This window comes from Aulonocara stuartgranti (assembly GCF_965226115.1).
Source record: "Aulonocara stuartgranti genome assembly, chromosome: 7".
Classification (NCBI taxonomy): domain Eukaryota; kingdom Metazoa; phylum Chordata; class Actinopteri; order Cichliformes; family Cichlidae; genus Aulonocara; species Aulonocara stuartgranti.
In genome coordinates this window covers 47788349-47813406 of record NC_138945.1, presented here as the reverse complement: position 1 = coordinate 47813406, position 25058 = coordinate 47788349, and the positions used below count along the sequence as shown (strand labels likewise).

General features: G+C 39.9%; 1 protein-coding gene across 1 annotated transcript; it reads right to left on the bottom strand.

The window, feature by feature from the left end:
• Positions 1-2583: 2583 nt before the first annotated feature.
• Positions 2584-19920, bottom strand: LOC309711920 (creatine kinase U-type, mitochondrial-like). The gene is made up of 9 exons (XM_082542472.1): positions 19576-19920; positions 17484-17682; positions 13530-13625; positions 12993-13214; positions 10528-10613; positions 8059-8182; positions 6713-6847; positions 5505-5630; positions 2584-3471 (listed from the first exon to the last, which is right to left on the bottom strand). The coding sequence occupies exons 1-9, from the start codon at positions 19719-19721 to the stop codon at positions 3358-3360; spliced, it is 1248 nt and encodes a 415-aa protein (XP_082398598.1). The 5' UTR covers positions 19722-19920; the 3' UTR covers positions 2584-3357.
• Between the last annotated feature and the right edge of the window lie 5138 nt (positions 19921-25058).

The following is a 25058-nucleotide window of genomic DNA, read 5'->3' as shown; positions in this document are numbered from 1 at the left end:
CAGGGACGAGGCATGATGTCTTCCACATCACCGGGACCCTCTGCAGACTCAGACTCAGCATAAACAGTTTATGAAAGACTCCACACAGCTGGGGGGCACAGGCCTTGAGGACGAGGGGACTCACTCCGTCTGGTCCAGCAGACTTGCCTGAGTGAAGTCTCCTCATTTGCATCTCAACCTGGTATTGAGTGAAGGTGATGGGTGGGGGAGGGGTGTCAGGAATCTCACAGGAGGCAACATGTGAAGAGAGAGGCTGGCACAGTGGTGTGGCTCTGGATTCCAGGCTGACTGCAGGTGAGGTTGTGGGGGTGGGAGCAGACACTGTGGTGTCGAATCTATTGAAAAACAGATTCAACTCGTCGGCTCTATTCTCACCTCCCTCAGTTCCCCTGCTGTTGGTTGGCCTGAATCCAGTGATGGTCTTCATGCCCCTCCACACCTCTCTCATGCTGTTCTGCTGGAGTTTCCACTCCAGCTTCCTCCTGTAATTGTCCTTAGCCTCTCTGATCTTGTCCTTTAGTAACACCTGGACCTTCCTCACCTCCTCTTTGTTGCCCCCTCTGAAAGCCCTCTTCTTGTTGTTGAGGAGGGCTTTGATGTCCTTAGTCACCCACGGCTTGTTATTTGGGTAACAATGAACAGTCTGAGCTGGAACAATGGAGTCGGTGCAGAAAGTTATGTAGTCTGTGATACACTCAGTAAGCCCATTGATGTCCTCGGCGTGAGGCTCACAGAGTGTTTCCCAGTCGGTCACCTCGAAACAGCCCTGTAGTTCCGCTATTGCCTCCTCTGACCACCTCCTAACAGTCCTGGTGGTCACAGGTTCCCTCCTCACAATTGGCACATAGCGGGGGGTGAGGTGAATCAGGTTATGATCTGACCTACCTATTCACAAGGGGACAAAGAACTTGTTAGACTTCCTTCACTGCAGAGAAAACACTCACGTCTTCACAAGCTTCTTTCAAAAATAATTCCCTACAGCAGCGCTATTGACTGCCCTATATTTGTCATGTTGTTAGTAATTGAATGAGCTGGATGGGGCCAGTATATATGGGACTGAGGAGACCGATCATGTTTCATGTAATACTGAAAGATAAGTTACATTTTTTAGTAGTTATTACACACCAGTGAAAAGGAAAAGGGTATCAGGCTTTATAATCACAGACAACACGGGGGGTATCAGTTTGTTGTTAGTTTGGGTGTTAATTCGCTAACATACCGGCCTTATCTGTTATCTGATATAAACAAAGACTGCCTCCGGTCTAAGTAAAGGTTTGGCTGTAGAAGAGGCCTGGGTGTCGAGATCATAGCCTTTATAAAAGATGGATGTAGCCACTGTGATGTCAGCCTTTGGTTTTAGACTGTATTTCAAAGCGGTTGAATGCTGCCACTGGAGTGTTAAATTATCAACATACTAGAAACCGTGGTTATCCATCCAAAAAACTGAATGCAGTGCAGAAACACATTTCAGCTGATTAGTGCTAAGTAAAGCCTAATAAAATTAGAGAATAGAAATTGACTCTCCAACGTTGAAGCATAAACATGTGGTGCATCACACAGAAGGGCTAATATCTGTGCAATTAAATCAAGGCAGGCCTAAAACTCCTCTATCCAGAGGAAAAGAATTACCCTATGTAGAGATGTTATGAATGGGGAAAGTGTAAACATGCTTTTTAATGCTGTAAGGTTGGTTGACTTTACACTGAAGTCTACAGAGATTGACTTGCTTTTGGAGCGAGCCTCAAGTGGCCACTGGAGTAAATACAGTTTTTGGTAATTCAGTCTCCACTTGGTCTGGATCCCTTTTTTTTTCTTGGAAGAAAAGTGATGTCCTCAGAAAAGCACAGTAATAAATATAGTGTGATAATACAATATTAAATAATATAATAACATACACATGGTATACTGCACTTTTGTGCTCATTAGAGTTTCCAGACAAAACATTTTCAAGATTTAGTACAAAAAAAGGGTTGGCCCAATGTGTCCCATTCACCATTTTCCTTCACTATGCCGAGGTGAATTAAAAACAAAGGCTATGTTATGTGTAGTTCTTTATTTCAACCACTGAGTAGAAAGAGACATATTTAGGGTTATTGCCAGACTCAAAATGCCAAATTGTTAACGGGCAGCCATATTTTCTAACACACATTTATCGAGCGGGTCTTTCAACAGTTCATATTAATGTAACTTGAATTTTACTTAATACGATTTCAAGTAGGCCACCATGGGTTACCTATGACTGGTCTTTTGTCCCCATTATACCATCTCTTTGAAATCAAAGTTCCTGCAGGTGAGCTAAAATATTTAATCACTCATTGTTGTTTTCCAGGTCTGGGCTCCATGTGAGAATATGAACCCCATGTACTGACCTCTTAAACATAATACAGTTTTGTTATGCTTCCAACTAAACATTGTCACATGACACTATGCAACCACACTGATAGAAATCATGCCACGCAAGCTTGGTTACTATGGTTACTCAAAGCTCTGGATTCATATTGGTAGAAAACACCAAAGAAATTGCATTTAGCTCACATAGGACCCAAAAAACATAAAAAAATAAGAGTCAGACAGTGGAGCAAATACTGTTAAATAGATGATTTCTTTAATAAAAGACATTAGAGCGTGACATTCAGTTATAAACTCAAATGATATTGCTTCAGTAGCATACAGTACAGAGCTTAACTGGACCAGTGTGAATTATAATCTGACACCAGCATGTCACCAAACAACCCACTCATCCGGAGAACACATGGGTCTTCTGTCTTCAGCTTGTTGGTCTACATTCAAACCACTTCAGAACAGTTAAAGTAAACTATGTACACACAATCCACCCTCCACGGTGAGCACAGATGGATGAACTACACAAGCACTAGCTAATAGGCATGAACAGTGAAACTACAGAGATGAGAGGAAAGGGGATGTGTGTACAGGACATGCGACAGGAAGGGAGTAAGCCAGGTTTGGGCAGGCTGAGGAGTGCTTTGATAGGAGAGCCAGAGATGTTGGGCCATGCAGAAAAGGGCATCTTATAACAGCCCCATAATTTGTGCATCCTTATTCGTATCCACTGCTATCTTAGAGCAGGATTTAGATTTAAGCTTAAATCAAACTTTGAATTTACTGCAGTAGGCTTCACTCACTTAGGCCCAAAGCAGTTCTGGGAGCCTGAAGCTACATCTAATATAAAGAGATTATATTCTAGAGAGGTATGCTGTGGGGTGGGATGGTGTAATTAGTAGTAATAAATGAGGTGATGAAATAGATATTTGTAATATCTATGGGCACAGAGAGCGAGAGGAATTTGTGCATGTGTGTGTGCCCAGAGGTCTGTGTGGGGAGGTGAGGGATCAGTGTCTACTTGGACAGCTTTATGGGTGGGGGCACCTTGATGTCCTGTCCTCTCTCCAGTCTCTTCTCACACTCAATTAGGTAGTTGACGCCATCAACCACTGTCTGCACCAGCTGGACCTGAGAGGATGAACATGCCACATTTTAGTAATAAAAGTGAACAGGAAAGTGCACAGAACATAAAAAGTAGACACTATTTTTGCAATAAGGAAGAGTAATTTTATCAAGGTCAAAGTCAAGTGACATTTGTGTTTGGTAAGCCACACAAGACAGAAATTATTAACATGACCAGAAAACATTTGTATCTTAAAGCAAATAAAATAGTGAAAGCCTAATACAGGGTACTTCTAACAGCTTTTTCTTTGAATGCTGTCAGAGGCTGAAGATACAAAACAGTCTGCAGCTATAAACAAACCCTTCACAACCAAAATGCCACCTACCAAATAAGGATGAGCAGATATAAATACAAGCAGCCTGTACTCTTGTTGATTCTGTCTTATGGCTCAGTTAAGACGCAGAATGTGTGCCTCCTCTAGTGCTAAGTACAGCCCACCTCAAAAACAGGCACTTCTCAAATCTTCACAGGGGCTGATGTATAACACACAACCCAGAAATATCTATATATTTTCACAGCAGGACGATGCAACAGTGGTTAGAACGGTCACCTCGCATCAAGAAGGACCTGGGTTTGAATCCTATGTCTGTGTTGCTTCTCTCTAGGTATTCAGGCTTCTTCCCATAGTCCAAAGACATTAGGTTAGTATGTGGTTCCAAAGTGGCTGTGAGCATGAATTTGTTTGTCTCTGTGTTCTCACCCTATGCAGCTGGGATAGCTTCAGCCTGTCCTGATAGATAGTTTCTATTCTGTTGTGTCACACAGCAGTGTCCTCACAGTGGTGTCATGTCTGTGTCAAATTACAACCTGCTGAGGGCCTAAAAACTAACAAGAAACTTTCAAGTACCCGCAGAACTGTTTGTTTGTTTGTTTTTAATTAAAATGAGGATTACTAAATATTTATTTTATTTAGTATTTCTAAATTCTGTATTTTATATCATATTAATTCAACAACAACAATACTTAGACACATCTATGGTATCAGTTTCAAAATCGTACGTCGCCTTGGTCTCATGTTATCTCATTCATAAGCTTTTCTGAAAACCTGACCTTTGACCTTGTCCAAGGCTCAGTCGAAGCACCCGTGGTATGAACTTCAAACTCCTATGTGGCCTTGTTTTTGTGTTATCACACTAATGAACTTGCGTCTAATTCTCCGTCAGCCTTTTATGACTGAGGGGTAAAAAGCATCGAGTTAATTTTACTTCCTCAGACTTCTGCACAGGTTTGTGATTTTAATGTTTATTTTATTTGCATTATAGGGTGACCTTGAGTGTTTTAAAAGGCACCAACATATCAGACTGAAATCTGTATTTGTTAACATGGGCTTAAAGAGGAACACCTCCTTGTAGTCCTCCTGCACTTTTCCCCAGCTGCTCACAATTCTCTCATTCCTCCATCCTTATTCAGATTTTCTCTTTCCTTAACTCACTGACTCCACCCTTGGAGGTCAGCTTCCAAGCCTTTCAATAATCAGACAATATTTTAAAGAAAGAAAATTAGATGAGTGATTCTTAATCTGTACCAAACTGAAGGCTAATTTGTACACTGCACTTCACCCAGAAACAACAAAGAGCCCCCGCCTCCTCTGATGTCATCAGAATAAAACACACAACCATGCACTCACCACAATAGAGAGCTCCTCTATTGTACTGTACCCATGTGACGCTGAGGCCAAGGACATAACGGAGACAGATTACATGTACAGGCCAAACAAGAAGCTTCTCTTATGCTTTTGCAGTTGTGAAAAATAGCTCCAGCTATACTTACTTGGAGTACTAACTGTACTCCAAATAATCCGACTCACCAAATATTTGTTTAGCAACAGTTTACATTGTGCTCATATTTTCTAGGTAACACGGTTAAGATGGTTAGCTTTTTTTTAGCCTCACTGAGAAAGCATTGTCTTTGCTTATCCCGGGATAATTTATCGAGGTATTTGTGGTTAATGAACAACACCTGGAAAAACGGCTTGACAGGTAATATCTGCGGTGTACTTAAAGGTTAGGGACGTAGCCACACACTTCATTTACCCTACCTCAGACTGTCCCAGGCGGTCTAGGTTGGAGATGTCAAATACACCACCCACAGCTGCAGTATCCACACCGCCTGTCCCTCGCTTCTGCAGACGCAGGTTGTCCAGGATCTTACTGAAGCGAGGATCCTGGGATGAAGCAGAAAGGTGTTATTTCACGCCGTTTCAAATCACCAACCACAATATTATTAAGGGTGAATTAATCTAAAGATTCCTTTTGTAGACTTGAGAAAAGAATTGATGATGTTCACAAAGCAGACGATGGATATCCAAAGTTATCAAAGGTGTTTTAAAGTGTCAAGAAGAGTGAAGTATTATCAACAAATTCACAGAGAGCAACACAGCGCAGAACAAGCCTTGCAGAGGTAGGAAGTGAAAGATTTCAAAGACTCTGGAAAGAAGAACAAGAGAGATGTGTCTAAAAACCCCAGAAAAACTCCCAAGACATGAATGAATGACTTAGCCAAGTCAGGAACTGTAGTCTCAAAGAAGACAATCGCTAGAACCATGCACAGGAAACTTAATTCTGGAGAAGAGAACGCCATCCCCACAGTGAAACACACAGATGGGAGTATTATGCTGTGGGAAGTGGGAATCTTGTCAAGGTGGAAGGAAACATGAAGAAAGAAGATTTTGCAAGAAAACTTCAAGTAGTAATTGCTTGTGGATCGTTGCGTTGTCTTCCAACTTGACAACGACCCAAAACATGTCGCTCCTGCTGAAGAACTACCTCCAGAAGACCAAAGTGAAGGGTATTGACTGGCTTGCTCAAAGCCCTGACTTTATTCCCATTAAAAATCTGTAATGAACTGAAGACCAAGATCGGTGGAAGAAGACCATCAAATCTAGAGGAGCTTGAGAGATTCATCAAAGAACAGTTGTTTGGGATTGCTCAGGAGACATGTGAGACTTGTGGAAAACTACAACAAAAAGTGGAGGCTGTTATTGAGCAAAAAAAGGTACACATCAGACAACGAGTTAATAATTTTTGATAGTTTTTGTTTTTTGTGAACAAAATGAATAATGTAACATAATGAAGATGTGCTAAAATGTCCTGAGTCTGTTTAACGGCACTCGGGAAATCCTTGCTAGCTTAATTTTAAAAAGCCACACACAGTGCAAATCTTGTGCTTTAAATGTGACCCCAAAACCCAATAAAACACATGTATGGAAACAAACGTATGGAGTTTCTTTACAAACATTAAACTCACCTTGCTCAGCAGGGGCAGCTTGACGTGGACACCGGCCCTCAGTCCTGTGCCCAGGTTTGAGGGGCAGGTAAGGACGTAACCAAGCCTCTCGTTCCACATAAATTCCCAGCCTCTCTCCTGGATCAGACGCTCCACCTAACAGAGGAATATGGAGTCAAACAAGACAGTGAGTTTGTTTCACTCCCAGACTGCAATAACTGCCACACCTTTGAGTTTTCATATTTTGTGGCTGACAAGAAAAGAATAGCGAGTTGCTCAACTTCTATAACTGTTCAATGAACTCTGGTGGGAGTGGAATGACAGATAACCCAGTGCTAATGTAGAGCCAAGGACTGCTGTTCAGGGCCCTCACACATTTAGTACATAAAAGCCCCAGATGTTGTATTGCTTGTCTTTAGTGCTTTCTCAAAAGGGGAATTTGGCCTGCTTTTGGATAAACAGTTTATCCCAAAAAGTTGATTGTATTCATCTGGACATGGTGTTTTCAGTGGGGGAAACGTTTTGTTTCAGCTCGCTGTCTGACTTCTTCAGTCTCAGCTGACTGCAGGTTTCTCCAACCTTATAAAAAGTACCTCTGCAGACTGACTGAAACTAGCACCACTGGCAAACAACATGCTGTGAGATCAGTTTCTTGATGATTAATATGGAAATTGTCATGACCACTGATCAACAACCACTGATCAATGGCCATGAGTACCATTCACAGAGTTGAGGAATGGCTGGAATCACAGCATTGTAAGATGGTGAAATAAGTACCCTTAGGCCCCCCTGCTTCATTCAGAGATGGTCGTTCCCTTTTCACGTAAATCTCCCCACTCAGTGTTCCTCCCTGTTCAGGATGTGTAAACCCTCATTATGGGAACATATACTTCCTGGACAGGATGACATGTACATCCTCTTTCCTTACCTGGGCGAATGAGTATGCATCAGGACATAAACAGTTTATGTTTGCCCAACCATTTTTGGGCATCTGTCAACATGTGAAGTCAAAGTCTAGTGTAAGCAGTTTTTTCCATTCTGTAAGCATTCTCTACAGTGATGCTTTTAGACTGTATTAATTATCTTGCCAGGTTTATTAAATCCATAAAGCCATCAAACTGCAGCAGACCCACAGTTTACCATTATCAAATTTAATATCCAATACTTTTATTAAATCACACACAGCCAACATCGTGCAGTGTATCAGATTTGCTGGCAGTAATTTCTTATGGTCCAGGATCACATTTGCACAGAGATCACAACGGAGAAAAACACCATGCCTGCTCAACTCCCCAAATTCTCTATTTAGTTCTTTTCTCCTTAAGCTGTTTCAAATTATCCCCTTGCATACACAAACACAGTCTTACCTCCTTCAGGCCTCTGCAGAACCTCTCAAAGACTCTCTTCATGTTTCCTCCCTTCTCCATAGAGATGACTCTTGTGTGATCCTCCTCATTGACCCAAATCAGGAATGTCTTCTCAATGTTGTGCCTGCGCATAGATTAAGGACATAGATTATACAGTATTCATGTTTGTGGTTGATGGTTGCCCAGTTTCTGTAATTGCACTAGCATATAAAACAGAAGTGGACAGACTATAGACAGTAAAAAAAAACAAAAACCCCAAATGGTTATGGGCTGGAAAATAAAGCCGATCCAGAGGTGCCTTAACCCTGCATTCTACCTGAAGGCCTCCAAACTATGATAGCTATGGTTGTAAAGAAGACCTTTGGTCCTATAGACATTTATAGGAAAACAGCCTTCAGTCTTGACCTCTTTAAACACTTTCCTGACGAGTTTATGGCCTCATTCACTCTTAATCAGACGGAATAAAATATTGAGTCTATTTTATAAAGTTTGAACATGCTATGTTTCAAATTGGAGAATTATCTGACCATTATTACAATTATCTAATTATCTGAACCCTCACCCCTAAGTCTTTTACTACCGCTTTGTCAAGGTTTCAATGAAACACTAAAGAAAGCAGACATGTTATTAAACAGATAAAAGAAAGTAAAGTCTACCTGATAAAGAGTCAAGCCTGTCAGTGATACAAACAAGTGTTTATTCACATTAATATTTATACTTCTGAAGATATAACCACGACTGCACAGATGCATGTTCCTATTCCAGACTGAAGACTGTCTAAAGCTATTACAAAGTGCACACTGATTGTACTCCGGAGAATATATATTCTATATACTAATGTTCAGTACCAACTATACATGACCTACTGTACACGTCACTTCAAGAAAAGACTCCCTCATAGAAAGGCTCACACAGTATGAGTCATTAGAAGTGCCAACTTTTCATGCATAATGTTATAAAATTTTAAGTCAACGCATAAGACTACTGTGAGGTAGTCTTTTCTCTGTGCTTATTACCTTAATGGTGGCAGACATTTAAAAAGGGTAGGGAGAGAGAGAAGGAGAATACAGTGATGCAATAAAAAGGAAGAAAAAGAACACGGAACAGAAGCAAAAAAGGATTAAAAAATAAGCAAAACGATTCACAGCAGAGCTGAACATAAGGTTAGTGAAAAAAAGAAAAGATCAGAGAGCCAGAAAAAGAGAAAGCTGAGCTCCTGAAAGAAGAGATGATGAAGGAATGACGTGAAGGTGAATTATTAAGGAGAGCTGAGGACAGGTTGGCTGATACGGCTGGCAGAGGGAGAGAGGAGGGAGGCTGGTGATTGATTTTGGCTGGCTGACACGTTGCACTGGGTTATTCCTGAGTACATGCTGAAACTCAGTGCTGAGGGAGCATTTTCCGCATTGCTAATACACCTCCACCAAGGATCAGTGACGGAGAAACGCCAAAAACAAAGACAAAAAAAGGCCCTTCTTTATTTAGAAAACTGTTAAATATGAAAACTAATCATTAAGGACTAAAAGAGTGGCCTCACTTGGGAGAAACACGTTACATAACTGTTTGTATGACCCACTTCCAGTTTGTAGCAGTAAAGAAAAACGTTAATTAAATATCATAGTGGGTCACCTCCAAACACTGCATCACTGTCATCCCTCAGAAAAGAAGAAAATGTTATTCTTAAATATAAATACAAGATTAGTCAACCATCAGCAGCGCCTTGTGTAAATCCAGTACACAGCAATGATCTAAATCAGGGGTAAAAAACATAAGGACCACAGGCCAGAATCGCAGCGGCAAAGACGCCGTCCGGCCCACTAGACCCCCCTAGATAATGTGAAATAGGGCAATCTTTTTTGAAACAACTGTATTTCAATACATTCTGCAGCTTTTCTGCCTGATAAAGTCCAATCATACTACACCAAAGTAATTAAAGATCAGACAAAAAAGATCAAATGGCAGAAAAATTCTGTTCTGTGTATCTCCTATACAAATTTCTGTTTTTTACAGTGGATGCACAGAGGGGAAAAAAGGGTATTCTCTGTGAATTAACAAAAACTTTCTGTTTTGTAATTAGACGGCATTCTGTGCAATGAGATAATAAAACTTTCACTATTGTTTATTTCAGTTTAAGCCCATAGAGTCCCGCTGGCAGATGTTTTTCATTTACTACAGCAGCATTTCTTTATCATGTAGAAAAAGTGAGATATACTGTTGTTGCACTTCTTTTTTGGTATATTATGATAGCTCAGAGATTAAATGTGTAGTTAAACGTCTTTATTCTGACAGAAAGGGGAGTTTCACTGTTCTGGTCCACCTCAGGTCAAAGTGGGACATGTTATTTGGCCCATAATATAAAACAGGTTTGACCTCTCTGACCTACATGAACCTTTACCAAGGTATTTAGGATCTCTTTATTTCTGGAATTAACAGATGAAGAAGTTTTGTTTACCAGCCTTATCCACTTACCAAATACCACGGGCATCTGGCCAGTCACGAGCCATCCCTGCACACGTGAGGAGGGGGGACACCGGCTTGTCAAACAAGAAGTGGTCCTGTTGGAAATACAGAAAAAAAGGATGATTTATACTCAGCTAAGTCCAGAGTGTTTGTTGGTAAAGAAAACAAAATGGGATCAAGAAATTAGAACTAATTACAAATATAAACAACATCAGAACATTAGAAATAATATCTTCAATCAACTCAATAACCTTAACCCAACATTCAATCAAGAGTAGAGCAGGGCGATATGGCCAAAAATATTTATCACGATATATATTTGAAAATTTGCAATAACGATATAACTGACGATATAATTGATGCGAGACAAAATACAACTCCACAACATTACTAGCGCAAAAAGACAACCTATCATTTATTTTCACTTAAAAATTAAACAAGAAGCTGGTTTTTATGTACATTAAAGCTTTATAAAATGTAACAGTGCAAATGCAAATTCCTTGCTGAAAGTTTAACCAAAAGGCATTTCCAGTAGAAATGGACTGACATATCCTGAGCATAACCATGTATAATATCCACTGAAGTTAAAAAGAGGTGCTTTGCAACATTAAACTGCAGTGTGCAGTATGTATTTTTCGGACCATAAGGTGCACGGGATTATAAGGCACATTAAGCGAAACAAAGCAGTCAGATAAATCAAACTTTATTAAACTCATTCTTCTTGCTTCCTCCACTTCTGTACCATTAATTCATTAATGTTGAATTCTCTGGCAGCTGCTCTATTCCCATGTTGTTGCAGTATATTAATGACTAACCTCGTATTGTGGATGGATTATCTCAGTTGTTCTCCTGACTTAAGTTTGGTCCTTTTACAGCATCCTGCCATGCGATTGCATTTGTCTCTAACCATGAGGAACCTTCACGTTAACTTTTATAAGTGGAAAAGTGTTAGTGTTTGTCCTCCAGCTTCACTGTGTATGTTATGCTAACATAGCTGTGTTGCTAGCGATCACGTAGCACATAATTATATACCAGCTAGCCCAACTTCAGTAACCCTACAAACGTCACTGCTGTTTAGTTTCCTGTCTTCATTTATGTTGGAAGTGATAGCAGAGCTGTACGTTTGATTTTTTTCAGAAATCTCTCAGTCAGAACATGCAATATCATGTTTAGGTAACTAGCGAAACTAGCGAGCTAACTTCCGCTAGCTCCCTGCTAGCTTCTAACTCCGTGTAGAACAAAATGTAATACATTTTGTTTTCATGGATGCCTGGAAGTTAAACTTCATAGTTACACCTGGTAAAGCAGCAATGCTGATCGTTTTATTAAAGATGAAAGAATTTAGACAGTTTTTAACTCTAGTGATGCTGCAGTGTTCGTTTGACCTGAAGTATACGGAGTTTAGGACCCAGATTACTCCCAGATTTAAGAGCATCTTAGTCCGACAAATACGACAATAACGACGGCCGCTTGCATGTTCTGCAAAAAAATGTGCTTTGTCGTGTATCTGACGGACAAACACCAAACCAGTTCCACATCACTGAAGTTGCACCATTTTTACAAACCAATTCTGGTTCATCTGTTTCACTCAACAATCGGCCATGTGCGTATGAAAACAAAGGCACTGCGCATGCGCGTTTTACTCATATTCTATCGCGATATTTCATTTTCCTATCGTTGCCTAACATTATACCGGTATTACCGTGAACGGTATAATATGGCCCAGCCCTAATCAAGAGTTCTTGCTGCTATTTCCATCACTAAAATGCATGCTGGGAGCCATTAACAATGAGGTAGACCTGAGAATTCAATACTCTGATCTTTTCTCATTGTGAGGAGAAAAATGCTGTGTCAACCACAACACGCCCACTCCTGCTTATATGTGATAAAATTCTCTTTATTTTTTCTTCTTGTAGGTCACGTAGTGGAATTGTAATCACATCAACAGCAGGCTAAACATAACAAAGAAACATTAAGCTGATGGCCCAGAGTTTTCTGGTTAAGTGTGCTAAAAAATTCCAGCTTATAAATATGTGATCAACTGACGGATCGTTTCTTTCAGGCTAACTATATGAAGTACAAAAATGAGAGAATGCATCCTCTGCCAAGGCCAAGTATCAGTTTTGCAATTTTAGTCTGGATCTGCACCAAAATGAAATGGGTTATTCTTTTGCTTCGTCTTTCTGCCAAGTTTGATGCAATTCTATTGGTAAGTACACTTGCTAAAAGACAAGCAAACAGACAATGGCACTGAAAATATATCTTTCCTTATAGAACACCTGTAAAATGTAGTAAATAAAATATAATGCTTTAGTATAACTTTGGTTTCCAATGTGAAATTGTATACATTAACTTACAGGATGTTTTTTCTAAGACAAATATACAAATAATTAAATGAGAGCAGAGGTAGCTAAAACTTGACTTTTTCCAAATGCAAATTCCAAATGAGTCAACAGCACGACGTCATCACTCACATCAATGAGCTGTTGCTGCTCCTTTTCTGTCATTTGGGTGAGACTGTAGTACTTCCCTGTTAGGTCACCCTTCAGGCCAGACAGGGCATCCACCACCACTCTCTCCACCTCCCTGCGCTCTGCCCTGGTGCAGGCGGGTGGCAGGCTCAGGCCGCGGATGCTGCGGCCTGTCCTCACCCTGGACGACAACACATATCGCTCATCGAAATGACCTGACTGGATCTGAATCAAAGATGGGGGAGGTTTAAGGCTACCTGTGCAGGTAAATCAGATCATATAATGTATTTAAAAAAAAAAACAGTGAAAGAAATAAGAGGTGAGGAGGAGGAAGAATTTTATACTTCTCTAGACTGGTTATTGTAGTATATAAAGAGAGCTAGAAATCTAACTAGGCACTTTGCCTTCACAATTTAAACGTACATATTTAGAGTAAAATGAGTAGTTCTTAATTTTTTGATGCTTTTTGCAAATTTTGCTTTCAAATACCCAGCCCACGGAGTAAAATACTACTTCAGGCACTGTCAGTGTTAGTAATACCTTGCTAGAATCCAGATCAGTGGGGTGCTTCATGACGCGGGGGTCATAGCCATTGTGCCTTTCCTTGATCACAGGGTCCAAAAGGTCTGCAAATACCTAAACCAGAAAAAGGAATAAAGAATACTCAGACATTGCATGTATAAGGTTTACTAATGAGTTCATTTTAAAAGTCTATTTTTTCCACCTTTAAATATTTATTATTGCTCATTTAAAATAAGCAACAATGAAAAGGAATAATTAAAAAAGATTTTTCTTATGCCTGGTCTGGAGTGATTGATAAGCCAAGTAGAGCGAACAATTAGGGTCATTTATTAGTGAAATTGAGTCACATGAATTATTGAGTTGATAAAGTTAAAGTAATATAATCATTGTTATTTTGTTGTCATTTGTTGATAAAGCAGGTAATACATTTTCCAAAATGCATGTTGCAGTTGATTAGCTTGTTCGAATCAGTTTATGTTCACCAGCATTAATTACCATAAAACAAGCTCTAAACAGTAACTTAAGCACATTTTTACAGCACCTGATATGCCTTTAAGTCTGATCGGCCCATTTACAGCACAGTCAGTAAAATATTTGAATTGCTGCGTTATTTCTGACCATTTGATAAAGAAAAATATACAATACACTTGGATACCTAACATCACTCAACTAACTAGTGGAAGAGGGGATTTCCTCTATGAGAATAAATCTAATCGGTACTTCAGTAGTGAGGCATGGTAGAGGCAGCATCACCCTTTGAAGGTGAGAGCGGGGAGAGAACTCAGAGAAGATGCTAGGAGGAATGGAGCCAAATGCACAGAAGCTTTTAAAGAAAATCTAATCCAGAGTGCAAGCAACCTGAGACCAACAATGGATCAATTTTCACAACAACAGCCAAGAGAATGCTGGATTGGTTTCAAGACAAGTCTCTGACTGTCCTTGAGAGACCCAGCCTAAACTCAGACTTTAACCCCCCCAAATCTTTGAAGAGACCCAACGGTGGCTCAAAGCTGATGACAAGGCTTAAAAAGATCTAGAAGGAAAAACTGGACACACTGCACATGTGCATGTGTGAAAGGTTGTTACACTTAAAACTATATCTGCCGTAAATGGGGAGAAAAGATGATTTCAGAGACTTTGAACATTGGTGCAATACGGGCTGAGTATTTCAGGAACTACTAGGATGTTCCCCCCAACCATCGCTACGGTTTTTAGAGAATGGCGTGAAAAAAGAAAATATCCAGTGAACAGCAGTTCTCTGAGTGAAAGTACTTTGTTGATGTTGGTAATGATGAGGATAATGGCCAGACTGCCTTGACCTGGTAGTAAGGCAACAGTAACTCAAATAACCACTCTTTAAAAGCAGATGAGCATCTCTCAACACGTCCAACCTTTGGTAAATGGCCTGTATTTATATAGCGCTTTACTTAGTCCCTATGGACCCCAAAGCGCTTTACAAGTTCAGTCATCCACCCATTCACACACTGGTAATGGTAAGCTACATTGGGGCGCCACCGGGCTCTCTGACCACCACCAGTAGGCAACGGGTGAAGTGTCTTGCCCAAGGACCGAGACCGAGACTGTCGGAGCCGGGGCTCGAACCGATTCCGTCTTCCGATTACAAGACGAACTGCCAACTCTTGAGCCATGATCACACCTTTGAAGCAGATGGGCCGCAGCAGCACAAGACCAACCCAGGTGCTACTTCTTTCAGATAAGAAAAGGAAATTGAGGCTATGATTCACACAGGCTCACCAAACTGGAGATATTTTCTTTGACACACTTTGAGCCCCTGAGTACCAACTGATGATCATTTAAACACCACAGGCTACTTGAGTATTAATGGTGACCACGTTCATCTCTTTATGATCCATCTTATGATGGATCATTTCAGGTGGATAACATGCTACATCACAAACCGCAGATCATTTCGAACCTGAACTCAAATGGCCTCCACAGTTACCAGATCCCAATCCTATCAGTCTCTTAAGTCCGAAGTCATGAACCGTTTCCGGGTCCAAACTGTCTAAACTCTCTTACCGTTAATAAAATGATTAGTGTGCTCCCAGGTGTTACAAGAAAGTTTAACATCCAACCATCCATGAAAAATAGAATTTCTGAAGTTCAACCGAGTTAGAAGGTAGCAAGATGTTAGATCACTGGTTTCCATCTAAACATTATACACCATGTTCTGAATGAGGAATTTTGGAAAAACTAAAACAAACAGCTCTGCTATCACTTCACATTAAATGAAGATAGAAAACTAGCAAATAGTTAGCTGATGGGCTGTAGTTCCATTGTAAGGTTTTAAACTGCAGCAGATGAATAGTACTACAGTGAGGTCAACAAGTATTTGTTCACAAATAAATTGTTCAAAAATCATATAATGTGATTTCCGGATTGTTCTTTTTAGATTCTGTCTCTCACAGTCTCTCTGTCTCTATGCTGAAAATTGTAGACCAAGACTGAGTAAGAGAACTTGCAAAATGACAGGGTGATCAAATACTTATTGACCTCACTGTAATAAAAACCCACAGAGCCCAACAGTGATCTCTCATTATTTTTAGGGGTTTGTTAAGATTAAACAGAACAAGATACAAAGCCCTGCAACATGTTAACGATACAACAGTATCAGTAGGAGTTTGGACCTGGAAGCAGGGTTTACACGTCATCACTTAATAACCAGAAAGAGCACTTGTGCGGTCTGATGAAATGGGAGTTGCACAATATGGATGCGTAGCAACAAATCTACGCGATCGTGGCTCAAGAGTTGGGTGTTCGTCTTGTAATCGGAAGGTTGCCGGTTCGAACCCCGGCTCGGACAGTCTCGGTCGTTGTGTCCTTGGGCAAGACACTTCACCTACCGCCTACTGGTGATGGCCAGAGGGGCCGATGGCGCAATATGGCAGCCTCACTTCTGTCAGTCTGCCCCAGGGCAGCTGTGGCTACAACTGTAGCTGCCTCCACCAGTGTATGAATGTGAGAGTGAATGAATAGTGGAATTGTAAAGCGCTTTGAGGGGTCCCGAAAAGCGCTATATAAATGCAATCCATTATTATTATTATCTACTGCAACTCTGTGATCCCATCATATCAATATGGACCAAGCTTTGAGAAATGTTTTCAGCACCTTGTTTAATCTGTGAACTAAGACTAAGAATTCTGAAGGCAAAAAGGGATCCAACACAGTACTAGGAAGGTGTGGATATTTTTGCAGTGCAATCTTCTAGCCAACATTTTATGACTGAAAAAAGTGGAAGGGTCTGAAATATCCTAAAAAGACTCTGTCTCTGAACATTGAGTAACTACTTTACCAGAAGTCACTGACATTCTGTTGTGTTACAGTAACGCCATACCCTGAAGTGTTCAAAAGAAACTCCCACACATGTCAAAAGCTGGGAGTATATGATATATTGCAAAGGTATGTATTCATATTGTTTAAGGAAAATGCTTACACAATCACAAGTAACAGAAATGTCTAATGGTTGACCTGCAACCTTCAGCATTACAGATTAAACACTCATTATTCTCCTGATCCATAGTTAATATCACATTCAAAGACACACACACTGCTGTCAGCAGTTCCAAGATATTTCTGTAGCTTCTAAATGAAGTAGGCAATTAAAATGAAAATGTACTGAAGTATCCTCATTTTAGATATTGAGACATCCCAAAAGACATGTCCCAGCTAAAAACCCTGCCTCAGTGACACTGTAATACTCTGTGTATGCATGTGTGAATGTCACAAAACATACTTGATAATGAGGGTGGGAACACTAACAGGGTAGTGAAGACCCGAGGACATACGTCCCGATGACAGCTGCATATGCAAGTACATAATAATGAGTCTTCTTCCGCATAAGGAAGGATTCTCTGTTACCTTGTGATTCTTTCTAAAACCTATTAGACCCAAAACCCTGTTTTTGTATGCAGAAGGAAGCCTGTATGTCGAAAAGTTACTATGACGTCTGACCTCATAAGACTCCTCGTCCCCTGCCACCATGCCAACGGTCTTGATGAAGGGGTGCCCAGGGTTGTCCACGCCCGTCTGGATGGCCTCGTCCAGTGTGAAACCATTGGGAGTGGCCCTATCACACAGCTTAGCATAGATTGCAGGTGTGAGGTTACTGGCCATGCAGTTGTTGTGTTTGCGCAGGTCTGGGAACTCCGCACTGCACAAACACAAATGAAAGATTATATGTGAATGTGCTGCTATTGGAGAGAGAGAAAAATTACAGGAGTGTAGGCGATGGTTTACTTTTTGCCCTTGGAGCAGGGGCACAATGAGTGACTCACTCAAGGAACTGTTTTTCATTGCACGTACGCAAGTGACTGGTGTGTCAACCTGTGACTTTCTGCTAATACAACACCCTGCCGGCTAACAAAACACCACTAATGTAAGACACAGAAGGACACGAGCATTGTACTATAAAACATGGCACAGCGGCACCATTAATGTGCATTCTTTGGTTAATGTTCAACTATTCATGAGATGGTAAAAGTGCCATTTATTTCATGATGATAGAGGATGCAGAATTAGATTAGACACTACAAGCTTTTCAAATGAACATTTAGGCTTTCACAGACGCTAATGGGAAAAAAAGAAAATGCTGTGAAAGACCAGCAAAAATTAATACTTGTTGCCAAGAAGTCTGAAAGATTAGCACTGCCGTAGAAGCACAAATTAACGTGTGTGTTTTTGTTACACTTTGTCTCAAAGCATAGGGCTAAGACATCAAAAATAAAAAACGTTCACAAACTCATCTTTATCATAGACAATCAATCCTTTAGACTTTCCAGCAAATTCAACTTTATGTTCCAGAATTGTTTTGTGTATGTGTATATATTTTTTATGGCATAGCGCAAAAATGAAACAGGCAAATGTTTTCTAAATTTATTGTTAAACCATTTTTTACATCACTTTTATTGGACAAAAACCAGGTTCCGTAATAGTAGTCTGTGTCTGTGGAGTAAATGTGTAACTGTATGTTCAGAACCATTTACTAGAAAAATTATTTGTCGATCAAATGTCCTTGGATTAAAAAACAAAGACAAGCATGTTTTCTTTATTGCAATAATCTGACAGATATTTATTCCTCTGTAAGGGATGATCTGGCTAGAGCCCTATTGTATGTGGAAGCAATGCCAACATCTGTCTACAGTTTTTGCCAACACACCACGACCACCTACTGCACCATTACTGCAAGGTTTCAACCATAATCACTAGCTACTTCTAATTTGAAAACTTTGGGACCATCACTTAAAAAGGATTATGATTTTTACTTTTAAAAAATGGGTCGAAATATTAGTAAATGATATAGTCCAGGTGATTTTCCACATTCTATTTAAATATAATTAAATATTCCCATTTCATGCGGGCCACCCCACTGAACCAATCTTGTTAACGCCCCTGCTGCAGGAGCTCTTTAGGTGTGACCACTTGTATAACAGTGGGCAGGGTTTTATATCAGAATACCAGTAATCATTTACTAACCTATATATGGTGTATGTGGTGCATTTTTAATGCATGCAGGCGTGCACTGGGACACGTACGCACCCCGCCTCGGCCTCTCCGAGTCTTTTGATCCCGCCAGTATCCATGTATAACAATGGGTGCATGCATGAAACCTATATTTATGCGCTAAACCATCTGCTCTGCAGGCTGGTGCAAGGAGCACAATTATAGCTGAAGGAAGCAGAGATTTGAGACATAAGGTTGCATACGTGCGATGGTTATGAGCGATATTAAATCTAATTTTACTTCACGTAAAAAGCATCACTGAACCAAGTATTTTTGCAAGGACGTTAGGATTGTGCGTGATCCCTATATGCTGCCTCTTGCACGATTAATTTTAATTATGTTGATGCAAACAATGATATTAATAACATATTAATATTTCACAAAAAACTAAAAAATAATATAAAACATAGCATTCGCGCTGCTTTACTAATAACTAATAATCTGTGCATTACATCACAAAATATGTGATAAAGTTATGCTAAATGCTTCTAAAAATAATGGCTACATTTGTGTGTAGTTGTAGTATTGAAAAAAAAAACGTTACCTCGCTGGGTACCTCCTGCGAACAGGCACTCCGGCGCTAACATGTTCCCGGTGGAGGAGAAATCCAGCCGTTACCGAGCCTCCCACCAAAGTCAGGATCCCGATGTGTCGTTTGGAGGAAAGGATTCTCGAGAAACTGCTTGCCATTTTTTATCCTCCTTGTATTTGGGTTTTGAAAAAAATGAGAAAGGTCTTTTTTTTCACGGCCACGGGGAAGGAGGGTCAGGTGGACGGGAGTGTCGGTAAAGAAGTGCCCGTGATGGAATGGAAAGGAGTACGATTGAGAAGCAGCGACGTCAAGATGGAGGAATACACGGCGAGAACGGAAATTCAGCTGCATCTTCAAAATAAAAGCACAAGATTAAAACGCCTAATGTTCCTCCTGCAAATGAGGACACACAACCTTCACCCCCAAATGTGACTTTATCATTTTTTCACAGTATATTTAATTTACTCTAGCCTAATTTACTCTAATTTTTATCAAATGTATAGTAATTATACTTTTTTTTTCAAGGAGCAACGATGATGATTTCAGTTTACTGCTTTTTATATTTTACTCTGGCAGTCATTTCAGCTGTATACCTTAATAATGAACCACATGCAATATCAAAGTCAATCTGAATGCCTCTGGTTGTACACTGTTACTAGTCACTCTTGTGAAAGAGTTCAATTAGAAACAAACAGTGCCTATGAAATATATTACTCCCAACTAGATTTGTTTTAGTGTTTTACAAAAGTCAAATACAGTATATCGCACTACACTCAGTCAAATGCATTCAAATTATTTTGTGAAAACCTTTCAAATATAACTGAAATCAGGATGTCATAAGAAATGTGATTACAACCGACTGTGTGCTGTGCAGACAGCAGCTATTTAACGACCAATTATTTTATTTAACGACCAAATCCAACACAGTGATGAAGGAAGCATCAGCAGGTAAAATTATAGCGAACCTCAAGTCACAGTGCACGCCAAATCAGAATTTGGACGGTATTTTTGCCTCGTCTTGTGCAGTTTAATTGCAGCTATGGGCCTGACAGATAATGCAGATGTACAACTAAAACACCGTGCATGCATTTATTCCCATGTCATTTTTACTTGCATACCCAAATGTCGCGAGAGAAAAAAAAAAACAAGCTCTCCATAAGGGCGGAATCTGCTCTGTGCAGGAAGTCACACACGCTTATATGGGCTAACTTGACCGTGTTGGAGCGGTGCGTGGTGTGAATACTGAAGGACATCGGTGAATAGGGCTGCAGCACTGAAACGCCTCACATCACCCCAAGTACTACTCCACAACCCCCAAACACATACACACACAAACACAAGATGCGCTCCCTCCGCTCTTCATTCAACCCGGAGGACAAGAAGCAGCCAGAACGCCTTTGTCTGGAATAAGATTACAAGGTTACTCCAGCCACTCACAGTCTACCATTAAAAAACAAACAAACCAGCAAAAACCTCACTGCAACTTCCTCATGGCGATGCGTCAAGAGTGACTTACAGGGAAAATGTTCAGTTTTTCTTCACGTGGAATCTGAGATGAATTCGTCTGGTGGAAGTATGAATGGAAAAAAATGGCAACACTGACCTTAAAATCCCAGACCTCAGTTCAGTTTCCATTTCTTCACTGCTAAGCGATCTGACATAGTGACATATCTGTGTGCATACACACTATGAGCAACTTCCCACAGACATTTTATTACCAAGATCAGTCTACAGCCAACATTCTTTAGAAAAAGTGGTTAAAATAAAACTGTAACTGGTGCTTAAAAAGTGCTATTGGCTGTTTTTCCCCCTTTCCCCCCATTGTCTCCTGGGTCACTTCTGAAACCAGATATGACTAAAAATGCATTGTGATCACTGATTTTCTGCAAAATGGCCCCATTTGGAGGTAGGTGCTGTTGATTTTTAGATGGTTACTCTTTCCAAACTAATCATCCAGTTTAGATGAAACGTGGATCATTCCATAAGAATGTTGCCACTAATTTCCACCACTGTACAAGTTTGTGTGCAATTTGCCATGCCTCAGCATTTTTTCCATGTTTCCTTCCCTTAACATTGGCTTGTTGACAGCCACCCTTCAACTGAGGCCATTTCTTATGAGGCTTCAACAAAAGATTAATCAACTGAAGAGCCGGGTGCATCTCTCAGGTCCTGTGCCATGTTTTTGTTGGATTTCCCTCCTATTTCTATAAGGACATGACTTTCAGATACAGTTCATCAGCTGTAGATTGTTTCGTTAAAGCCGATCACATGTTCTTTTGTGCTCCACTTGTCCAGTTACCTCGAGTTTTTTAAAGGCACAGTGCACACTAGGCTGAGATATTCCAGGTTTTTAGCTAATAGCTCTTTGGATTTCATTGTGTTAGCACACAAATATTTTTTCTGCCTGTCAAACTGAGTAATTTGTGCTAATTTTCATATATTCAAGCAAATAAATGGGAACAAAATGTTTTGTGACCTGGTTGTTAGTGACAAAATGTCAAATGACAATCTAAATTTGGCTGTCTGGTATGTGTAGACAATACTGATTTATCCCTTGAATTAGGTGCGTTTTTATGCTTTGATGTTAAGTGGCTTAATAAAGGAGAAGAATAAGAACAGCAGCAACAATTCTTCTGAAAATAGTCAAGTACAAAGACTGGATTGATAATAAATAAAGCAGCCAATATAAAAAAAACAACAAAACTTTAAAAGGCCTTTAGAAAGCCTGGAAAACTATGGCTTAACTGCAACTGCAAGAAAGTTTAGCTCCTTGGAAGCAAAATATATACATTTTGTCTCCAAAACAAAACTGTCAACTAGTGGTATTTTTGTATATAATTTTTTTTTTTAGTGAGTCTTTGAATATTTGGAAATGGAAATCAGATCTGTGTCACACACTATTCATGCTACAGTCAGAAAGAGGAAGCCCGTTTTTACATTCACTCTGAGCTACTTACTCAAGATAATTCAGTAATCTCTGGATTATAAACGAAATAGTGGTCATACTGTACTGGGACCAAAGTTCACATAGCTTCCTTATGGGATCATTTATTAGTTTACAGCACCATGATGTATTTAGAACAACTCCTCCATTAGAGAGGAACAAAGCTGGCAGTACTTCTGTGTTGAATTGAACTACCTCCAGGATTAAAAAGGGGGAAAAAAATCTAATTTAAAAAACAACAACAAAAAATAAAACTACAGTGGTAGATTGATTGCATATAAGCCTATTCACCTGACATGGAGTTTACTGCTAAGACTGAAACAGAATGAAAGTAACTGAGACTTTTTACATCAACACATAAGCACACAAAATTTCACATAATTATTCGGATTAAAAAGAAAAAAAAATCTAATCCTAATCTAACATAAAAAAAAGACTACTTAAGACAAAGGTGCCTCAAGCAGTCCTTCCCTCCAAAACTGACTTTCTTCCATGGAAAGTCGACGAGGCCTGTCCCATTCACATAAAAAAAAAAAAGCATGTGGCAGCAGCTGTGTGTGGGAGAGAGGGAGAAATGAGTCTTCTACAAGTAGGGGTTATATGAATGCACCAAGACACAGTGCAAAAATGTTCATGCTGCGGAGAAGTCTGGCTAGAGTACAGAGCTCAAAACAATCCACCATTCCTGGCACGAGCAGAAAGCTGCAGTTGAGTCATGGCCCCGAAAACTACATCAAAGAACGTATGTGGCTGCTATGTGAAGGAATACCAACCTTTGCTCAGCTCTGCACGGCTGAGAGACACAACTACTGACTTAACATTGTGTGAGTGTAAGGAAGAGGACTCCCTTACTACAGTCATTTATATTATATTATCTGTATAGCACTTTCTTTGCAAGCTCCTTTGAATAGCACTTTAGAGCACACCTTTCACTTTATTAAAAGCACCTTATCAAGCACTTTATTTAGCATTGCAATGCAAGCATGGATTTGCACAGTAAAACATTTGCACACAAGAAGTTTAATTATTTATTGACTATTTATTGGGAATTTTAAAATCAGTTGGTAGCCTTGTTTCAGATCCTGCACAGCTGCTCCTCGTCAAGGAATGAAGGAATGTGGTGGTTGTCTGTGAGGAGAAAAGCATGGTGACTGAGATTGTGATTAAGGCTTACCAGTAAAGAAAACTAATGCAAATGTGTGGGTGTGAAATCTAGGAATAAAAGTGGTGCAAATAAGAGTTGGTAAGATATAATTACTCACCTTTCTTGCCTGTGTCCTCTAGGTGTTTGGGCAAACGCTTCCCCAGGGGTCCAGACACCATTTAAAGGTTCCGGGAGAGACCATTGGTAAAGAGAGAGTGGTGAATCTTTTTGTGCTTGTTTTTTTTTTTTTTTTTTTTATAATATTGGGTTTGGTGTAAAATTAAAGTGTGAAATGTTTATTAATATAAAAATGTGAAATATATTTATGTATTTATTTATTCTAATTGAGATATTGTATACTGTGGTGGAAGGTTGGGATTTGAGAATTTACCTGAGTGGAAGAATGGGTTAGTCTGTGACAGCTGAACATATTTAAGGCTGCCGGTTGTCGTGGGAGGGTTGATATTGTACTGTGAAGAAGCTCGACGAGTAAATTGTTGTAAGGAGAGCTGTATAGCAAATGAATACTTTTTGTTCCACTACACTTGCCTTGGTCCATCTCACTGTGTTTCCAGCCGCTAAGGGCCGCCCTGTAAACACATTGATATACACGACGCTTCACTTTCAGCATTAAAGAAAAGCCTGGTTACACGAGACATACTGTCTTGACGCAATAGGAAAAGTAAATTGTTACTTATTAACAATAAACCGCTAAGTCAGACGTGTGGCAGAGCAAGGGCCATAAAACTGAAACAGTCAAAGGGAATTCTGACCTCATTCGTTATAGTAATACTCAGAATTTTACTAGTGAAAGGGTCCAGCTTTCAAAACCACAGCCAAGACAAGAAATAGATTTTTTTTCTTTTGTAACACTCAACGTGCCAACACGGGAAATGTTTCAGGAGCAAATAAATAGTAAACCATCTGGTACACAGACCACATTTGTCCTTTCACACACGTTCATACAGCTTTGTTCCGTGCCTTAACAGCTAACACATGCACACAAATACCAATCTGTTAGATGCATCAGGGGCAGTATTTTGCACACAATTACTTTAACACTAGGACCCTGAGCCACAGCTGATCAAGCTAGTGGAGTGTACTTTCTACTTGTGGTAGCTATCTGAACTGCTACACAAACAGGACGAAGAAGTGTGCCATTTATGGGGCTTTGCAGGAGCTAACGAAGCATTTCAATTAACAGAGGATTAAAAAAAACAAAAAAACATTCACACCAACATATACTCCTGAGAAGATGATTACAAAATGAAGTCAATTATATAGATTTATTAGAACATTCTTCCTTACTTTTTGTACCCCTCAGTTTTATGGTTTTAGAGCAGTGACCTTTGAAACTTAAGAGATAACACCAGGTTTGCTTTTATTTGCTGGCAGCTGATAAAATTA

Coding starts and splice junctions, on each gene's coding strand:
- LOC309711920 (XM_082542472.1), bottom strand. CDS start 19,721: ATGGCAAGCAGTTTCTCGAGAATCCTTTCCTCCAAACGACACATCGGG. Junction 17,683..19,575: donor CGCAGGAGGTACCCAGCGAG/GTAACGTTTTTT, acceptor GTGTTTGTGCAG/TGCGGAGTTCCCAGACCTGC. Junction 5,631..6,712: donor AGCTGCCCCTGCTGAGCAAG/GTGAGTTTAATG, acceptor GCTTCATCCCAG/GATCCTCGCTTCAGTAAGAT.